Source organism: Serinus canaria, chromosome 1 (genome assembly GCF_022539315.1).
Source record: "Serinus canaria isolate serCan28SL12 chromosome 1, serCan2020, whole genome shotgun sequence".
Lineage (NCBI taxonomy): Eukaryota > Metazoa > Chordata > Aves > Passeriformes > Fringillidae > Serinus > Serinus canaria.
Genome location: NC_066313.1, coordinates 222,882 through 239,955, shown reverse-complemented (window position 1 = coordinate 239,955; position 17,074 = coordinate 222,882). Strand labels below are relative to the sequence as shown.

The 17,074-nt window shown below is 60.6% G+C and overlaps 3 protein-coding genes across 8 annotated transcripts; all 3 read left to right on the top strand.

Moving 5' to 3' along the window:
• The first annotated feature begins 191 nt into the window (after nucleotides 1–191).
• On the top strand, nucleotides 192–3,909 carry SPCS2 (signal peptidase complex subunit 2). Its single transcript, XM_009092700.4, has 5 exons — nucleotides 192–371; nucleotides 1,741–1,824; nucleotides 2,085–2,245; nucleotides 3,218–3,352; nucleotides 3,651–3,909. Exons 1-5 carry the CDS (start codon nucleotides 207–209, stop codon nucleotides 3,835–3,837), a joined length of 732 nt encoding a protein of 243 aa, XP_009090948.3. The 5' UTR covers nucleotides 192–206; the 3' UTR covers nucleotides 3,838–3,909.
• Nucleotides 3,910–4,047: 138 nt separating this feature from the next.
• On the top strand, nucleotides 4,048–7,594 carry NEU3 (neuraminidase 3). 6 transcript variants are annotated; one of them, XM_030234312.2, is made up of 4 exons: nucleotides 4,048–4,973; nucleotides 5,800–5,855; nucleotides 5,950–6,189; nucleotides 6,279–7,594. In XM_030234312.2, exons 1-4 carry the CDS (start codon nucleotides 4,664–4,666, stop codon nucleotides 7,218–7,220), a joined length of 1,548 nt encoding a protein of 515 aa, XP_030090172.2. In that variant the 5' UTR covers nucleotides 4,048–4,663; the 3' UTR covers nucleotides 7,221–7,594. The 6 variants fall into 6 exon arrangements, with proteins under 6 accessions (XP_030090172.2, XP_050827594.1, XP_030090173.2 ...); XM_050971637.1 differs by having other exon boundaries at nucleotides 5,947–6,189; XM_030234313.2 differs by lacking the exon at nucleotides 4,048–4,973 and adding an exon at nucleotides 5,113–5,205.
• A 291-nt stretch (nucleotides 7,595–7,885) lies between these two features.
• On the top strand, nucleotides 7,886–14,047 carry P4HA3 (prolyl 4-hydroxylase subunit alpha 3). Its single transcript, XM_050970795.1, has 14 exons — nucleotides 7,886–7,927; nucleotides 8,574–8,926; nucleotides 9,353–9,495; nucleotides 9,752–9,966; nucleotides 10,371–10,520; nucleotides 10,618–10,669; nucleotides 10,859–11,016; nucleotides 11,098–11,274; nucleotides 11,756–11,820; nucleotides 11,970–12,129; nucleotides 12,640–12,702; nucleotides 12,960–13,028; nucleotides 13,231–13,327; nucleotides 13,524–14,047. The coding sequence occupies exons 1-14, from the start codon at nucleotides 7,886–7,888 to the stop codon at nucleotides 13,592–13,594; spliced, it is 1,815 nt and encodes a 604-aa protein (XP_050826752.1). The 3' UTR covers nucleotides 13,595–14,047.
• Nucleotides 14,048–17,074: the final 3,027 nt, after the last annotated feature.

Here is a 17,074-nt window from a genome sequence, read left to right as displayed (position 1 = left end):
CCACACGGCTTTAAATCCCTCCAGCTGCCGGGACTCCACCACTGCCCACGCTGGGCAGCTGTGCCAGGGCTGGGCAGCCCTTTTGGGGTCGGACGGGGCTTTGAGCAACCCGATCCATTGGCAGGTTCGGCTGGAGGGGTTTTAAAGTCGCTCCCAACGCAAATCCTGGGATTCCATAACGCGAGCACCTCCTGCAGGCCACAGGCATGGCGGGCGGGCGGACTGCATTTCCCAGCGTGCCGCGCGGCGCGAGGGGTCCGGACTTCCTGCCGCGCGGCCAATCAGGAGCGCCCAGGTGTCGCGGGCGGGGCGGGGGCGGAGGCGGCGAGAAGATGGCGGCCAAGAGCGGCCGGAACGGGCTCCTGGACAAGGTACGGCGGGCGGGGCTCCTCGGCCGCCCCGGGCAGCGCCCCGACAGCCCTGCGCCTGCCCCCGCCGGCCCCGGCTTTCACCTTTCACTCCTGGGTATCCCTCCCTCAGCCCTGGGCATCCCCATCCCTAGGCATCCCCATCCCTGAGCATCCCCCCTCAGCCCTGAGCATCCTCAGCCCTGAGAATCTGCCCTCGGCTTTGAACATCCCCATCCCTGAGCATCCCTCCTCATCCCTGAGTATCCCCCCTCATCCCTGAAAATTCCCCCTCATCCCTGAGCACCCTCCCCCAGCATCCTCCCTTCATCCCTGGTCATTCCCCTCCACCTGCTGTAGATGCTCGTAGAAGCAAAAATAAATAGTGGGAAGAACTCGACCCTCTTCTCTCAGGGCAAAGGCTCTGGCTTCCAGTTAACACGTGTGTTAATTAAGCCTGGAAGGAAATGCTTCAGGAGCAACCCCCTGGAATGTTTGGTACCACACAGCAGTGTGGGAGCTCTGTCCCAGTTTTCCCTGGTTTTTAGATCCTGTGCTTCATTCTGTGTGCCTCAGAATTCCCTGTGCCAGGCCTGCGGGATAACTGGGCTTTTCCCTGTGTGGCTGCAGGGCAAGCAGGTGGAGGTTTACATCGCATTTTAAAGTGGTTTTGCTCCTTCCAGAGGAGGGGAGGGAGCTCTTTGGGCTGGTAGTTAATCCATCCAGCCCGGGAGCTTCCAGAGCAGGAAAATGACAGGAGTGAAAGTGAGGATTGCTCTGCTGGCAGCTGAGATGGCAGCTCCAGTCACTGGCCCGTTTGAAATAAGGGATGGCTTGGGATACTCAGGGCTCGGACTGGTGTGTCACCAAACTATAATGCAGTTCAGGGGAAGGTGGGCCCTTGGAAAAGCTGGGAATTGTTACTGGGGAGGGACCATTCCTGCAGCAGATTTGGATGTGAAGAGTGACAGAGGCCTTTGCTTTTGTCCCACAGAATGGTTTTATCTGAAATTTCTTGTTGGTGCATTTTAATTCTCCCCTTGCACCAAGACAGCTGGGGGCTCTCAGAATTCTCCTCATCCCCCAAGAGTGCCTGTAGAGCAGTGTGGCTGGAAAGCAGGAGCACATCCAGAGGCAGGAATCCAGCCCAGCTGTCCTTCCTGGGGATGGCAGCGGGAGCAGCAAATGAGGGAGCAAAACTAAACCTGCTGCCAGAGCCACATCCGACCTGTGGCGAGGTGTGTGGGCTGAAACCCAGCAGGAGCTGCTCAGGCAGCCTTAGGGTGCAGATCCCCCCTGGCAGCCAGGCTTTCTGCTCTGCCCCCATCCTGCTGCTCACAGCAGGAGCAGGAATAGGGATGGAATTGCCCTCACTCCACCCTTCCCATTGCAGTGGAAGATCGATGACAAGCCAGTGAAAATCGACAAGTGGGATGGTTCAGCTGTGAAAAACTCCTTGGACGACTCTGCCAAAAAGGTGGGCTCTCTCTGTCTCTGCTGAGCTGCCCCTCCTGGGAATCTCCCTGGTTTCCTTCCCTGCTTTTTGGGGAGGTTGTGCCCACGGCCAGGCAGGTCCTGGTGGCATCTCCTGTGATTCCCACGTGCCTGTGGGGCCCGAGGCCGACGTTAACTCCCCACAAACCTTCTGCTCAGTTTCCCTGTGCCCCTGGGGCTGCTCCCTTCCCGCCAGCAGCACGTCCCATCCCTGAGGAGCTCGGCTGCCTGTTTCTCCCACAGGTGCTCCTGGAGAAGTACAAGTACGTGGAGAACTTCCGTCTGATCGACGGGCGCCTCCTCATCTGCACAATCTCCTGCCTCTTTGCCATCGTGGCTCTCATCTGGGATTACCTGCACCCTTTTCCCGAGTCCAAACCGGTCCTTGCCTTCTGTGTCGTCTCATATCCTTCACAGATTCTGTCGTGGCTCTTTTCCATATTTTCCACATTTTCTGGGTGTTCCCATTTTCAGGCCTGCGGGAATTACGCTTCCTGCCGTGTGCAGGTCAGCTGGCAGTCAGACAGTTTTCATGTGACAGGAAAGTTCCTGCCTGTCTGGCTGTAATGCCCCTAAATTTGGGTGGTCTGAGGCACATCCTTTTTTTTTACTCCATCCACAGTCTGGTTCCAGACACGTTTGCTTTTCCCTAATACCACAGGTCAGACACTGAGAGGGGAAAGAGGAAATTCTTGCCAGCAGCTCTGGCAGGGGGATCTGGACAGGCTGGATCCACTCCACAGCTCACTCCATGAGGCTCAGCCATGCAGAGGAGCAGTGGTGGCCTTGGCTGGAGGAATGGTTGGACTCAGTGGTCTCAGAGACATTTTCCAACCTAAACAATTCTGTGATCCTAAGGAATTTCACTGTTCCTGGCTGTTCTGGGTGGCTTTCAGAACAAATGGGTGACTTGTCTTGCAGCACTTGAAATTACTTAATTCCAGAAATGGGAAAGAGGAATTGCTCAGTCTGTGCTTAGGAGGAATGCCCAGCAACTCCTTCTGTGGCTTGTTCAGTCCCAAGTTTTCCCAGCAAATGTCCGAGAATCCCAGGCTGGTTTGGGTGGGAAGGGGCCTTAAAGCTCATCCATTCCCACCCCCTGCCGTGGGCAGGGACACTGCCACTAAACCAGGTTGCTCCAAGCCCCATCCAGCCTGGCCTTGGACACTTCCAGGGAGTGAATAATAAATCACTAAAGTTTAAATTTATTAGTTAATTTCTGACGCTGAGGAAGCATCAGCCAACCTGATTCTGGTTTGCAATGAACATGTCACGAGAGGTGGTTAAACCACAGTGTCTGAAGGGATCCAGGCGACTCCTCTGCCTGATTTCTGCTTCTCCCTGCACCTTCCTGACTTCCTTGACTCCCTCTGCACGTATTTTGTGATGATGGGCATCCTGACCATCTATACCTCCTACAAAGAGAAGAGCATTTTCCTGGTGGCGCACAGGAAGGACCCGGCGGGGATGGATCCCGACGACGTGTGGCAGCTCTCCTCCAGCCTCAAACGGTACCGCCTGCTCCGGGTGCCCAGGGCTCCCCTGCCCTGCCTCCAGTGCTGCCTGTTCCTGGGAATCCATCCTGCTCCACCAAATCCATGTGCTGGCCCAGGAAGGGCAGCAGCCCCGAGTGGTTTTCTGCCACCAGGGTTCATGTTTCACTTCTCTTAATGCGGGGGGTAAAGGCCTTGGATTGTTAGCTGGGAGTGCCCAGGTGGGGAGCTCCAGCCCGGGAGGGATCTCCCGCCAGGCAGGAGGGGGTTCTGTCCCCCTGGGACCCTGCCCTGAGGTGTGTCTGCCCTCCCACAGGTTCGATGACAAGTACACCCTGAAGCTGACGTTCATCAGCGGGAAGACCAAGCAGCAGAGGGAAGCCGAGTTCACCAAGTCCATTGCCAAGTTCTTTGATAACAACGGGACATTAGTCATGGAGGCCTACGAGCCAGAGGTGTCCAAGCTGCACGACAGCCTGGCCCTGGAGAGGAAAACAAAATGATTTCGGAGCCCAGCCGCCTCCCAGCAGCCTGCTAAAGTAACACCAATAAAGTCACATGGCAAAGAAAGTGAATCATGGCCTCTGTTTTTGTCCTGAAGTCCTATTCCATTTTGGATAAGCAGGAATTCTAATACTGGACCCAAGATTTGTTGAAGCTCATGGCTAAGCTTGGTCTCTGTGCCTGCCTTCCAGGCTCCGAGGCAGACTCCAAAACTGAATTTTGGGGACCCTCAGGAGGACAAAACCCACCACCAATGCTGCCCCAGCGTCCCTGCTTTACCTGGCAGTGCTTTATCACATGGCTGTGTGTCCAGGGGGCTTCACCAATCCCACCTTTCCATTTCTGGTAGGAGTTCAGGACAAAACCCTTCTGTGAAACAACCATCCCCTGGCAAACCACTTTGCTTTATTTTTGTATTTATCTAAGTGGGGGTAGAGGATTGTTTTATATAAAAACCTTTTATGTGTTGGGGGGGAGAATCAAATACGCTACTTCTGTGGGCTCAGCCACGAAGCTTCTCAGAAAGTGTAAAGGATTTTCCAAGCTGTGTCTGTCTGTCTGTCCTGCAGTTCCCTTCTGGCATCTCCTGTTCACGCGTCCCTTCTATAAACTGGCATTTTTTAAAAGAGAGATTTTTTGGGTTGTTTTTTCAATAAAAGGGAAGAACAGACATCAAACGTGTCCTGGAGCATCTCTGGGGTGTTTCATGCCTGGGGAGGGAATCCCAGTTCACAAAATCCTCAGGGCTGGAAGAATCCTGGCATTCCCGTGGCACCACCACAATCTTGTCACCTAACCCTCGTCCCCAGGTGCCGCAGGACGAGGATGACTCCTCTTTTTATCTTGCAGAGCTGGTTGGGCCTGGCTGCCTCACCTCAGGAACCCCCGGACGGACCTTCCTGGTTTTCCGGCCCTCCCTGGCCACACCTGTCCCACCGGGGAGCTCGGCAGGGGACTCTCCTGGCATCCCAGGCAGGATCCTGCCTCCATCCTTCTCCTGGCTCCCTCCTGCCTGCCGGGGAGAGGCTCGGGACTCCTCGGCAACGCCTCCACCATCAATCTTCTCCTGGCATCCCACCATTCCCCCTGGCCATTCCAGGAGCGAGGAGCGCATCACCTGCTCACACCTGCACAGGTACTGCCCCTGCTGCCCGCCGGCACGGGCGCCAGGCTCCGCGATCCCGGCAGCCGGATCCCCGCCCGCCTCCTCGGCCCGCCGAGCGCCTGACCCGGCCCCCCCGGCTCCGGGAGCTGCAGGAAGAGGCGGAGCGGGGCGGCCCCGGCGCGGCGGCGGCGGGAGGAGCGGGGGATGCGGGCACCGCGGGGGATGGAGAAGAGCGGGGGCCCTGGCACGGAGGGGATGGGGGGTCGGTGCTTGCGAGGTGTAGGGGGGTGCAGGGGCATTGGGACTGGGACTGGGGGTGTCACCGGGGGTGTCGGGGGGTACACGGCGAGAATCTGGGTACTGCAGGTGGCTGGGGGGCGATCAGTGCCTGCGGGGCCGAAGAGGGGGCAAGACATGTGAAGGGGGATGCACGGAGGGGGGGTCTGTCTCTGGGGGGTCAGGGCAGGGTGCAGGGGGATGCACGGAGGGGGGGTCTGTCTCTGGGGGGTCAGGGCAGGGTGCAGAGGGTTTGTGCTGTGGGCCAGCGCACGGACATGGGGGGTCCCGGTGGGATCCAGGCGGGAGGGGTGCGGGGGGACTGGGGGTGCTCGGGAATGGAGGGTGCACGGGCACAGGGACTCCGGGCCAGTGCCACTGGGGGAGCTTAAGGCGGTGGGAGCTCGGGGGTCCTGGTGCGGTGCAGGAGGTGCTCAGCCCTCGGGAACAGCGGGAGGCGGCACCGTGGGTGAGGCAGGGGAGCCTGTGCGGTACAGGGGAGCGGCACAGACGGGCAGGAGGGCCGGTGAGACCCCACCGAGGGGCTCTGCTCTCACCCCCACTCTCCCACCCTGCTCAGGTCCCAGGGGGAACCTCAGGGCGGCCACCATGTCCCAGGCCACCACCTGCCTCAAGGTGAGCCTTCATCCCTATCAGCCCCCCGTACGGGCCACCGCCTCCTTTGCCGGGATTTAACCCTTTACATGTGACTTTCCCACCCTTCCAGCAGCAGGGGGATGGCGGGCAGAGCCCCCCTCCGCTGCCATCACCACCAGTATCCCCGCACATTTTCCCTCCGGAGACGCTGTTCCGACAGGCAGGTGGGGTCACCTACCGCATCCCCGCTCTGCTCTACGTGCCCCCGGATGATTCCTTCCTGGCCTTTGCCGAGAAGCGCTCCTCGCCCCTCGACGAGGATGCCAAGTACCTGGTGCTGCGGCGGGGCCGCCGGCACGGCTCCTCGGTCAAGGTAAAACGCCCGCGGGCCGCAGGAACACGAGGTGGGCGCGATGCCGGGTGGCTCCCGCGGCTGAGCCCCGTTTTCCTTCCTGCCGGCAGTGGGGTCCCACGGAGGAGCTGTCGGCGCTGGCGCTGCCCGGCCACCGCACCATGAACCCCTGTCCCCTCTACGACGCCAGGAGCGGCACCGTCTTCCTCTTCTGCATCTGCGTGGAGCAGGGGAAGACGGAGCAGTGCCAGATCTGGAGCGGCTGCAGCGCCGCCCGCCTCTGCTTCGCCACCAGCGCCGACGGCGGCCGCGGCTGGAGCGCGCTGCGGGACGTGACGGACGAGGCCATCGGCGCCGACCTGTCCCGCTGGGCCACCTTCGCCGTGGGCCCGGGCCACGGCGTGCAGCTGGACTCGGGGCGCCTGGTGGTGCCCGCCTACACCTACTACGTGCACGGCTGCCTGTGCGGGGCCCTGCGGCTGCCCTGCTTCACCCGCCAGCACTCCCTCGTCTTCTACAGCGACGACGGCGGGCGCCGCTGGCACAAGGGCGCGCTGCTGGGCGGCGAGCGGACGGGCGAGTGCCAGGTGGCGGAGATCCGCGGCCCGCGGCAGCCGCCCGTGCTGTACTGCAGCGCCCGGGCGCCGCGGGGCTGCCGGGCCGTGGCGCTCAGCACCGACCGCGGGCTGTGCTTCCAGCGGCCGGTGCCGTGCGCGGCCCTGGGCGAGCCGCCGCGGGGCTGCCAGGGCAGCGTGGTCAGCTTCGCCCGTTCCGCCGCGGCGCCCACCTGGCTGCTCTACTCGCACCCCACCGACCGGCAGCGCCGGCGCGATCTGGGGCTCTACGTGAACCCCTCGCCGCTGGACGGGGCGGGCTGGCGGCGGCCCTGGGTGCTGCACGCCGGGCCGGCTGGATACTCCGACCTGGCCGTCTGCCCCGGCGGCCTCTTCGGGTGCCTGTTCGAGTGCGGCGCCAGCAGCGCCTGCGAGGAAATCGCCTTCTGCCTCTTCGCCCTGGAGCCCTCCGGCGAGCAGGAGCTCAAGGCTTCCTAAAATAGACCCGTTTTAGGCAGCGCGGCCGCTCCTGAGCACTCCAGCGAGCGCAGCAGCGCCGAGAGCTCACCGGGACATGGCGAGGGCGCCAGAGGCTCAGCATCGTCTCCCTTTTATTTAATTATGTCTTTTTAATCGCCCGTCAGATGTTGTCGGTGACCTGCGGCAGTGCGGGATCTGCTCTGGCTTGGCCAAGGGGGATGCCAGCACAGCGCACGAAATGCCGCTGCTTCTCCAAAAATCAGCATTTTTCACCTGGTAGCAGCTGAAAAGCAGAAGGTGCCAGCAAGAGCAGCTGATTCCCTGAGGAAAAAGTACCCAGGAATCTTGGTTTAGTTAAAAATATTCCAGTTCCTGTGTTCCTGCAGGTGGCAGAGGATTCCCAGTTTTTATCAGTTTTTATCCTGCTTTCTTCACTTGACTGCTTTAGACTGAGTTTCTCCCTGCCCCCTGGGCAAAAGCGCTCGAATCTTGATTGAGGGCGAGGGGAGAGGAGTGTTGGGGAGTGTTTCATTTTGCTCCATAGGGATCAGCTTGTAGCATCCCGACAGTGACAGTGACCTCACATCCCCGTGCTGCTGTCAAATAAAATTCTCCCAAAACACGTGAAATCCAGGCCATACAGGGAAATTCCCAAAGGAGCTGGCTGGCCCTTCCCCAGAAAGATGCAGGATGGCCTCAAGCACGGCACCTCCCACTCCATCCCGGTGCTGTTTTGTGCAAGGCGGGAGGGGGGCAGGCAGGATGGGCAGAAGATCAAATCGAGACGGGCACAGGCAGGATGTGGACAGGGACGGGCAGGATGGGGCCAAGATGGAATGGGGACAGGCAGGATGGGGCCTGACAAGAGAAGGACAGAAGGCAAAATGGGGACAGACGGGATCGGGCAGGCAGGATGAAGCTGAGGACGGCGCAGGATGGGACCAGGAGAGAACAGGGAAAGGGGCAGGGAGAGGCGGGATGAGGCTGGGGCAGGACGGGGACAGGGAAGAGGGGGACAAGCAGGGCAGGAGGGAGGGGCAGACTGGAATGGGGACAGGGACAAGCAGGACGGGGAGCAGCCCCACACCGCCCTCCCCAGCCAGCGTGGCGGATCCGGGGCCCCCCCACCCCTTTTCCCCCCAAAGGCGGGGCCTCTCCGCCCCTTTTCCCCCGCTTCTCCCGGCGGCGGCGGCGGCCGGATGCGGGCGCTGGGGCACGGCTGACACGGGGGGTGCGGGGGGCACTGCCGGGGCTGGGGCTGCTGGGGGCTGCGGGGTGCTGCTGGCACCGGCGGTGCGGGGTGTGCTGGGGGTGTTGGGGGTACTTGGAGCACCGGGGCCACTGGGGTGCTGGGGCCACTGCTGGGAGTAGGGGCGCTGGAGGTACTGGGGAGACTGGAGCGGGGCCGGTGGCGGTGCTGGGACCGGAGGCACTGCGGGTACTTGGAGCGCTCGGGATTCGGGGTGTTCTGGGGGCGCCGCTGGGACCGGGGGCGCTGGGGCACGGGACGTGCTGGGCGTTCTTGGAGCACTGGGGGCGCTGGGAGCACTGGGGGCGCTGGGGGTGCTGGGGGCGCTGCTGGCGCTGCTGCCGCCCCCCGCCCCGGCCGAGACCTTCTCTGCGATGCTGAGCGTGCGGGGAGCGCTGGGCGCCGAGCGCCGCCTGCTCCGCCGGCTCCGCTCCTACCTGCGCGACGAGAGCTCCCGCCTGCGCCTCCTCCGCAGGTACCGGCACCCCCGACCGCATCCACTCCCCTCCAGCCACCCCGGCCCCCGGCCCCCGGCCCCCGGCGTGGGTGATTCCCTGGCTGCCAGGAGGGGTTAGCCCAACCCCACCTTCCCCAAAGCACACAATCTTTGGGGGTGGCCCTAAATAAGAGGGTGGTGGGAGGACGGGAAGCTGAGACCGGACAAGGCTCAGGCCCCCCTTCCCCCAGCTGTGTCCCAGGAGGGGGACGTGACCCCCCACCCACGGGGATCTGGGTCACAGCATCCCCAAGGCACAGGCCATCCCCACAGACCCACCAGGGCTGGGTCGGACAATCCCTCAGCCCTGGTTTGGCCAAAGAGCAGACTCTGAGGGAAAGCTGCCCGGCAACGGGCTGTCAGCACAGAGCAGCACCAAAGTGTCCTCCCGTGGGTGCCTTGTAGGTTCTATGAGAAGGTCCAGGCACTGCACCAGGACCCCGAGGCCTCGGTGGACAACCCCTTGCTGGCCTTCGGCCTCATCAAGCGCCTCCACTTGGACTGGCCCAACGTCATCTACAGCGATGAGGCCACCAGGAACACCCAGGGTACGGCAATGATACCCGGCCTTGTGTCCCCTCTGTCACCAAGGCAGAGCCAGGAGGTGGTGGGGAGGGAGAGGGTGGAGGAGCAGGAGAACACATGGAAAGGTGGAACATATGGAGGGGAAGGGTCGATGGGCAGAGGAGCAGAACAGATGGAGGAGCAGCATGTGGCGTCCCCAGGGGAAAGAGCTGATAAGGGCAACGGCACCTCATAATTTCATTTATCCCGCTGTCCCCCCACCTGTTTCCCACCCTGCAGCACTCCACGCTGGCCTGAGGGAGGTGGAGCAGGAGCTGCCTGGAGCCGAGGACCTGGAGGGGGCAGCCAGGGCGCTGATGAGGCTGCAGGATGTGTACGCCCTGAGCGTCAAGGGCCTGGCCAGCGGCGTCTTCCAGAGAGCCGGGCAGCCGCCCCTCTACAGCCCCGGCCGGCGCGCCTCCCTCTCTGCCGACGACTGCTTCCACGTGGGAAAGGTGGGGGAGAGCCCCACAGCCTCCACCAAGCTTCCCCAGCCTGCTGGGCTGCTGCTTCCACAGGGATGGACACGGGGGTTTCTTCACAGGGGATGGGATGGAACCGCAGGTGCAAACGGGGATGGAGATTGAGGTGGGGATGCAACAGGAAAGGATGGAATGGGACAGGATGGGGATGGTGTGGGAGGGGATGGGGATGGAGATGGCAACAGGAAGGCATCAGATGCACTGGTACAGGACGGGACGAGACAGAACGGGACGGGACGGGACGGGACGGGACGGGACGGGATGGGATGGGATGGGATGGGATGGGATGGGATGGGATGGGATGGGATGGGATGGGATGGGATGGGATGGGATGGGATGGCCCAGCTGGCAGGTGCAGGTGATGGGTTGCCCCACAGGTGGCCTATGACACAGGTGACTATTACCACTCCATTGCGTGGCTGGAGGAGGCTGTCAGCCTCTTCCGCCTCTCCTACGGCAGCTGGAACCTGGAGGACCGGAGCAGCCTGGAGGATGCTCTGGACCATCTGGCCTTCTCCTACTTCATGGTACAGCCACGAGTCCCCTCCCCATCCCCAGTGTCCAGCAGAGCCAAACCTTGGGTGGGAGGATGGATGCTGATGGGGTCTCCACTCCCCCATCCAGGCTGGAAACATCTCTCACGCCTTGAGCCTCTCCAGGGAGTTTCTCCGCTACGGTATGTGGGACAACCCTGGATGCAGCAGGAAGAGGGAAAAGATTTTGGGATGTCCCCATCACCTCTGCATGGCAACAGCCTCCCTCACCCCATTTCTTGCCCCCATCTGGGGTAATTCTCCAGGGACCGGTGCCAGGGAAGGGGGTGGATGGGGGTGCAGCACTCTGGGTGACACCACCTCCCCAGCAGATCCCAGAAACCAAAGGGTGTCCAGGAACGTGGCCAAGTACAAGAAGCTGCTGGAGACAGGGACGGGGGCAAGCGCCAGGCCCCTGCAGCGCCCCAACAGCACCCGCCTGCAGAGCCGGGACGCCTACGAGGAGCTGTGCCAGCGCCCCGGGGCACAGGTGGGACTGGCAGGGCTGCCGTGGTCCCCCAGCACCTCTGGGGTCCCCCCTCACGCCCTCCTTGGTCCTCTTCCCCCCCAGGCAGCCCCAGAGCAGCTCCTGCACCTCGGCTGCTCCTACGAGACCAACGGCAGCCCCTTCCTGCTCCTGCAGCCTGCCAAGAAGGAGATGGTCCGGATCCAGCCCCACGTGGCTCTGTACCACGATTTCATCACCGATGCTGAGGCTGAGACTATCAAGGGGTTGGCAGGGCCCTGGGTGAGCCATCCCTGTCCCCGGGGATGTCCCTTTCCTGCAGCAGGGTGAAAGCAGAGATAGGAGGGGTTTTAAGGCCAAAACCTCCTCCAGGGAGTTCAGATGGGACAGGGCTTGGAGCCACCCTGTCTGGTGGAAGGTGTCCCTGCCTATGGCAGGGTGTGGAACTGGATGATCTTGGAAGGCCCCTTCCAACCCAAACCACTCTAGGATTAGATGAGACCCTGGGGATGATGACCCCAGTTCCACAGGAGTCTTTTGAATCCCCCAAAAGACTTTTTGGAAGAAACCAAGTCCAAATGCACCTAAACCACTTCCCAACCAGGCTTGACTTGGCGACTCCACCTCTGTCACTGCTCCCCTCACCCCAGTGAGACACCTTGGGGTGGGACGTTTGGCAGCCAGCTGGCACAAACCCACCACGGTCCCTGCTTGCTGTGAGGGTCCCCCTGAGTGGCAACACGCCTCCCCATGTGTCCCTCAGCTGCAGAGATCCGTGGTTGCCTCTGGGGAGAAGCAGCAGAAAGCCGAGTACCGGATAAGCAAGAGGTAGCAGCCACCCCTCCCTCGTCCTCCAGCCCCCAGGACCCCCGTGGCCACCTCTGGGGTGGCAGCAGGGCCACGCTGGGAGGGCTGGCTCCTGCAGCAGTGCCCTGAGGGCGAGCCCCAGCCCCACGTGAGTGTGGGGTGTCCCGCAGCGCGTGGCTGAAGGACACGGCCGACCCGGTGGTGCGGGCGCTGGAGCGGCGCATGGCCGCCCTCACCGGCCTGGACCTGCGGCCGCCCTACGCCGAGCACCTGCAGGTGGTCAACTACGGCCTGGGAGGCCACTACGAGCCACACTTCGACCACGCCACGGTCAGGGGGCTGCCAGGCTGGGGCACCAGGGCGTCACGCCCAGGCCGGCTCCCGGGGCGCTCCTGGGATATCCCTGGGGTGGGCCCGGGGTTGGCCTTTGGGGTGATCCCTTGGATGTTCCCCAAGGAGAACTCTTGGGGAGTCCCTCAGATATTCCTGGGGATGGGCCCTGGGATGCTCCTCATGGTGCTGCTGGATGGTGCCCAAGGGAAGACCCTGAGTGTCCCGGCGGGTGTCCCCATGGTGATCCCGAGGTTATTCCCTGGGACGTTCCTAGTGGTGCACCCTGGCATGGCCCCTGGCAGGGGTGGGATGGATGGTCCCAGGATGCTGATCCCTGGGTGGGTGCCTGGGGTGTTCCTGGGGAGGGAGGGAAGGAGGGAGAGAAAAGAAGGGAGAAGGAGGGATTTTGTGGTGGGGAACAGCTTCGAGCTGCTGGGGTGTGAGGGGTCCCTGGGCCGAGCTGTGCCAGGGCAGGACTGACCGTGCCCTCCTCCCCTTCTGGAGCAGTCCACGAAGAGCCCCCTGTACCGAATGAAGTCGGGCAACAGGATCGCCACTATCATGATCTACGTGAGTTCTCCCCCGTCTCCAAGCCTGGAGGGATGAGCCTGGCTTGGCCCTCAGGAGTTGGGATGGGTGAGGGCAGCCCTAAAACACTGGAGTGCATGGGAAGTGCTGATGTCTGTGGAGTATTCGGGAGCCTGTGCCGTGCCAAAGCGAGGGAACAGAGCTGGGGCACAGGGGAGGTTTTGTGCCTCAGTTTCCCTGCGCAAAGGAGCATCAGGGGAAGGGGGGATCCATGGCTTCTGTTTCTGCTCCTCTTCCAGCTGAGTGCAGTGGAGGCTGGAGGCTCCACTGCTTTCATCTATGCCAACTTCAGCGTGCCCGTGGTCAAGGTGAGGGCTCGTGTGGACCCGCTGGGAGCAGGGAAGGAAGGGCGCTGCCCTCCGGATCTCAGCTCCTGCAGGGAGTTGTGGGCAAGGCTCCCCTGATAGCAAACCCCAGCCCCGGGCTCCCTGATCTGTTTTGGGGTGCCAAAATTCAGTCTTGGGAATCCCAGCTCTGTTTTGGGGTACCAAACCCGTGTCTGCTCCGCAGAATGCAGCTCTGTTCTGGTGGAACCTGCGGAGGAACGGGAATGGTGATGGGGACACCCTCCACGCCGGCTGCCCCGTCCTGGCTGGGGACAAGTGGGGTGAGAGATGCTACCAGGGGTCACCCAGGGGTGGCACGGGGCTGCAGGGACAGCTCCACCCATAGGGAGGCAAGAGGGGCTGGGAATGCTCAAATGTCCTGGATAACAGGGGAAAAGTTCCCCGACAGCAGCACAGGATTAGAGAAAGGCGCCGAGGGAAGGGAACAGACAGGGTCCGTGTCCTTGTCCCTTCCAGTGGCCAATAAGTGGATCCATGAGCACGGGCAGGAGTTCCGGCGGCCGTGCAGCGCTGACCCTCAGGACTGAGCCGCCGTGGGACCACAGATGTGACATCTGATGTGACATCTGCAGGTGGCAGAGCCACCTCGGCACAGCATCTCAGCATCTCCCCAAGGGCAGAGCGAGGGAGGGACCGAGGGAGGGACCGAGGGAGGGAGGGAAGGGGGCAGCAGCGGAGCAGGGCGTGATCGGGAGGGGCGCTTGCTCAAACACGGCCAAACTGGGTGGAAATAAAGTCTTTTATCAACCGGAGTCTGTTCTGGGGTGCCAAACCCTATCCCCAGGGGCTCCCATCTGTTTTGGAACGCCAAAATCCAGTCTCGGGGAGAAGGCAGCTCCTTCCAGCCAGCCCATCGTCCCGGCGGGTTCCCTATTCCCCGGTGCTCTCTCTGTGCCCAGCGATGCCCGCTGCAGTTCCCTGTTCCCCGGTGCTCTCTCCGTGCCCAGCGATGCCCGCTGTAGTTCCCTATTCCCCGGTGCTCTCTCCGTGCCCAGCAGCAGCTCCAGGAGCCCCGGGGCTCCCCGCGGCCTTTCCCGGAGCCTCTCTGCCCTCAGGTCCGCGGGGCCGTGCGGACCGGGCTCCCTCAGCCCGCTGGGCGAGCCTGGGCTTTGTCAGCCTAGCCAACAGGGTTGGGTTCGGGGTTTTTTCCCCTTTCCCTGGCCTAGGAGACAGTGGGAGCAATTCCAGTTTGGTTTTTTTTTTTTTTTTTTTTTTTGTTTGTTTGTTTGTTTTTTTCCCGATCTGTTCGGTTCGGTTTCGGCCCACCATCGCAGAGCCGGCGGGAGGAGCATCGGCCGGGGACGGGAGGCGTCGGCCCGGCCCGGCCCGGCCCCAGAGCTCGGCACAGCCGAGCCAACCGGAGAAAAGACACCAAATCCAGCGGCTTCGACTGCGGTGACGAGAGGACCGGTCCAGAAATCCACAGGTTCCCTGTGTTTTGCCCGAGCTGTTGCGTGCCCCCTTTGTGTTCCCCCTTCCCCGGGACGGGAGCCGCCGCCATTTTCTTCCCTCATCACCACATGCGGCCCTTGTGGGCTTTTCCCCCTTTCTCTTGAGGGCTTTTCCCCTTTCCCTTTGTGATTTTGTTTTGTTTTGTTGTGGGGGGGGGATTGTTTTGTTTAGTTTGTTTCGTTTTGTTTGTTTCGTTTCCTTTCATTTCGTTTTGTTTGTATCCAGTGGGGGTGGTGGGGGGTGGGCAGTGGTTAAGCTCGGACAATTCAATACCCAGCATTTATTCAGTTTCTTTTTCCTCTGCCGTGTGGGCACTCTGGGAATAAACGATTGGGGTTTTTTTTCACTTCCACCCACTGCTGTTACCCTGCTATCGGCAGAAAGGGATTGTTGGAACCCTTTCTTTAGAGGACACACTCATTCCACAGCGTTTTTCTCCTAAACTTGTCTCTAAACCGAGACACTCATCTGGGCGGCATTTGGATATGATTCAGATCTTCCAGGATGGAAACCCAGCTTTCCAGGGAGATCACCATATCACCTCCTGGCCTCTTTCCCGGGTGGAAGGGAAGGAACAGGAATCGGGGAGGGAGATAAAACACAAGGCAGAGCTCTCCGAGGCTCTCCTTGCTGTGGGGTCAGAAATGCACCTTTATCACTCCTTGGCCGTGTTCATCCACGTGGATAAACCCTTCCATGGGCTCAAAGGCTAGGGCTGAGCGGCAGAGAGCATCTGGGCAGGCCAGCAGGAGCTGGAGCGCTGGGAAGAGGCTCCAGCAGCCCTTTGGGGCTGTTAAACCTGCTGGAATGTAAAACAGCCTGCAAGACTTCCAGTTTCTCCCAATTCCAGTCAGGAACAAGCACCACAGGACTCAGAGAAGGCTGAGCAGAGCACAGGTTACTCACCAGCCCCATGTATTACTTCCAGATGTTTCTGCACATATGGGAGTCATTGGTCACAGAAGGAGGGGGAAAAGTGAAAGCTGTGGCTAAATTCCCCCCTCCTCCCCACACTGGGGTGCAGGGAAGGGATGGGGGAGCATTTTGGATGACAAGAGGCTTCCGTGAGTCACCAGAAAAACCCAGTGGTTGGGTCTGGTGCAGGAACAGCTGAATCAACCCTCTTCCTCCACAGGCTGCTCTAAGGAGCCCCAGCATCACAGCTAAAGGGAAAGCAGGAATTCCTACTCCAGGCTTTTCACAAATGCTTTATTTGTAGGTGAGGGTGATGGACACAGAACAGGACAAGACCAGGATGAGGCTGACATGGGACATGGCCTGTGGTCTCCAGAGAACTGACACCCACCCCCACACCTTTTCTTTCTGGAAACAGCAAACAGCCAGTCCCATTCCCGCTGTTCCAGATGCCACAAGGACACAGTGCTGAGGGGGCAGCACTGCCAGATGGACGGACAGACAGACGGATGGCACAAGAGAGGGATGCAGCTTTGGGAAAGACAAAGGGCACTTCCAGCCTGTGAGCAGAGCACCAGGCTCAGGGACGGGTGGGAGAATGCACCAGGGACAGGGGTTCTTGGAAGTGAACAGCCATCAACTCAAGTTTGTGACCTTGCCTAAAGATCCAGGTCTGGATTTCCATGAGTGTTGATTACCAGTTCAAACCAGTGGATGGCTGGTTGCCAGGCACCTCCACACAGCCCTTTTCCCAGGCCTTCCTGCTCCCAAAAAAAAGGCAGTAGTGGAGAGGAGGAAAAATGTCAGTGCTGAAGTCACAGAATGGGAATAATTTGGGTAGGGACCAGCCTTAAAGCTCACCCAGTGCCACCCCTGCCATGGCAGGGACACCTCCCACTGTCCCAGGCTGCTCCAAGCCCCATCCAGCCTGGCCTTGGACATTCCAGGGATCCAGGGGCAGCCACAGCTGCTCTGGGCACCCTCCCAGGGCCTAAACTGTACAAAAACTTCTTCCTAATACCCAGTCAGTTCTCCTGTGGGGGATTCTCCAAGGTCTGTGTTGCCCAGCTCTGCCTTTTGCAAGTCATCCCAACGCTGCTTGCAAATCACAAACACGTGGAAAAGCAGGGCTGGAATGGGCTTCCTCAGGTTGTCCAAGCCTTTCCCTTGCCAAAAGGGGAAAAGTAACAACTTTACCTATTGCTGCATCACCTCTGCAGACCCCCTGTCACAGTGTGAGGGGAAAATTCTGGCTGGACAGCCTCAGGCCTGAATTTAATTCCTTACTCAAGGGCTGATTTATTCAAAGCAAGGGTACCTGCTTTGGCAATACAAGAAATAATCTTTTTCCAACAGTCCCAATGCTCCAGTCTTCTGCAAGTCCCTGATGGCTTTTTCCCATGCACATAATCTGGCAAAACCCATCCTAGGTCTCAGACATTTGTTTATTTACTTTATTCAATTAAAATGAAGCCTGCGAGAGACCAGCATCCCAAAGTGCATCTGCTGCTCCTGCCAAACCTTGGGATCCTCCATTGGGAAAGTTGCCACTGATCCTCAATCCAACAAGTGAAACAAAACCTAAGTTTCTAAGTAATTAAAGTAAATAGGTTTCTAAGTAATCAAAAGGCTGCAGGAAA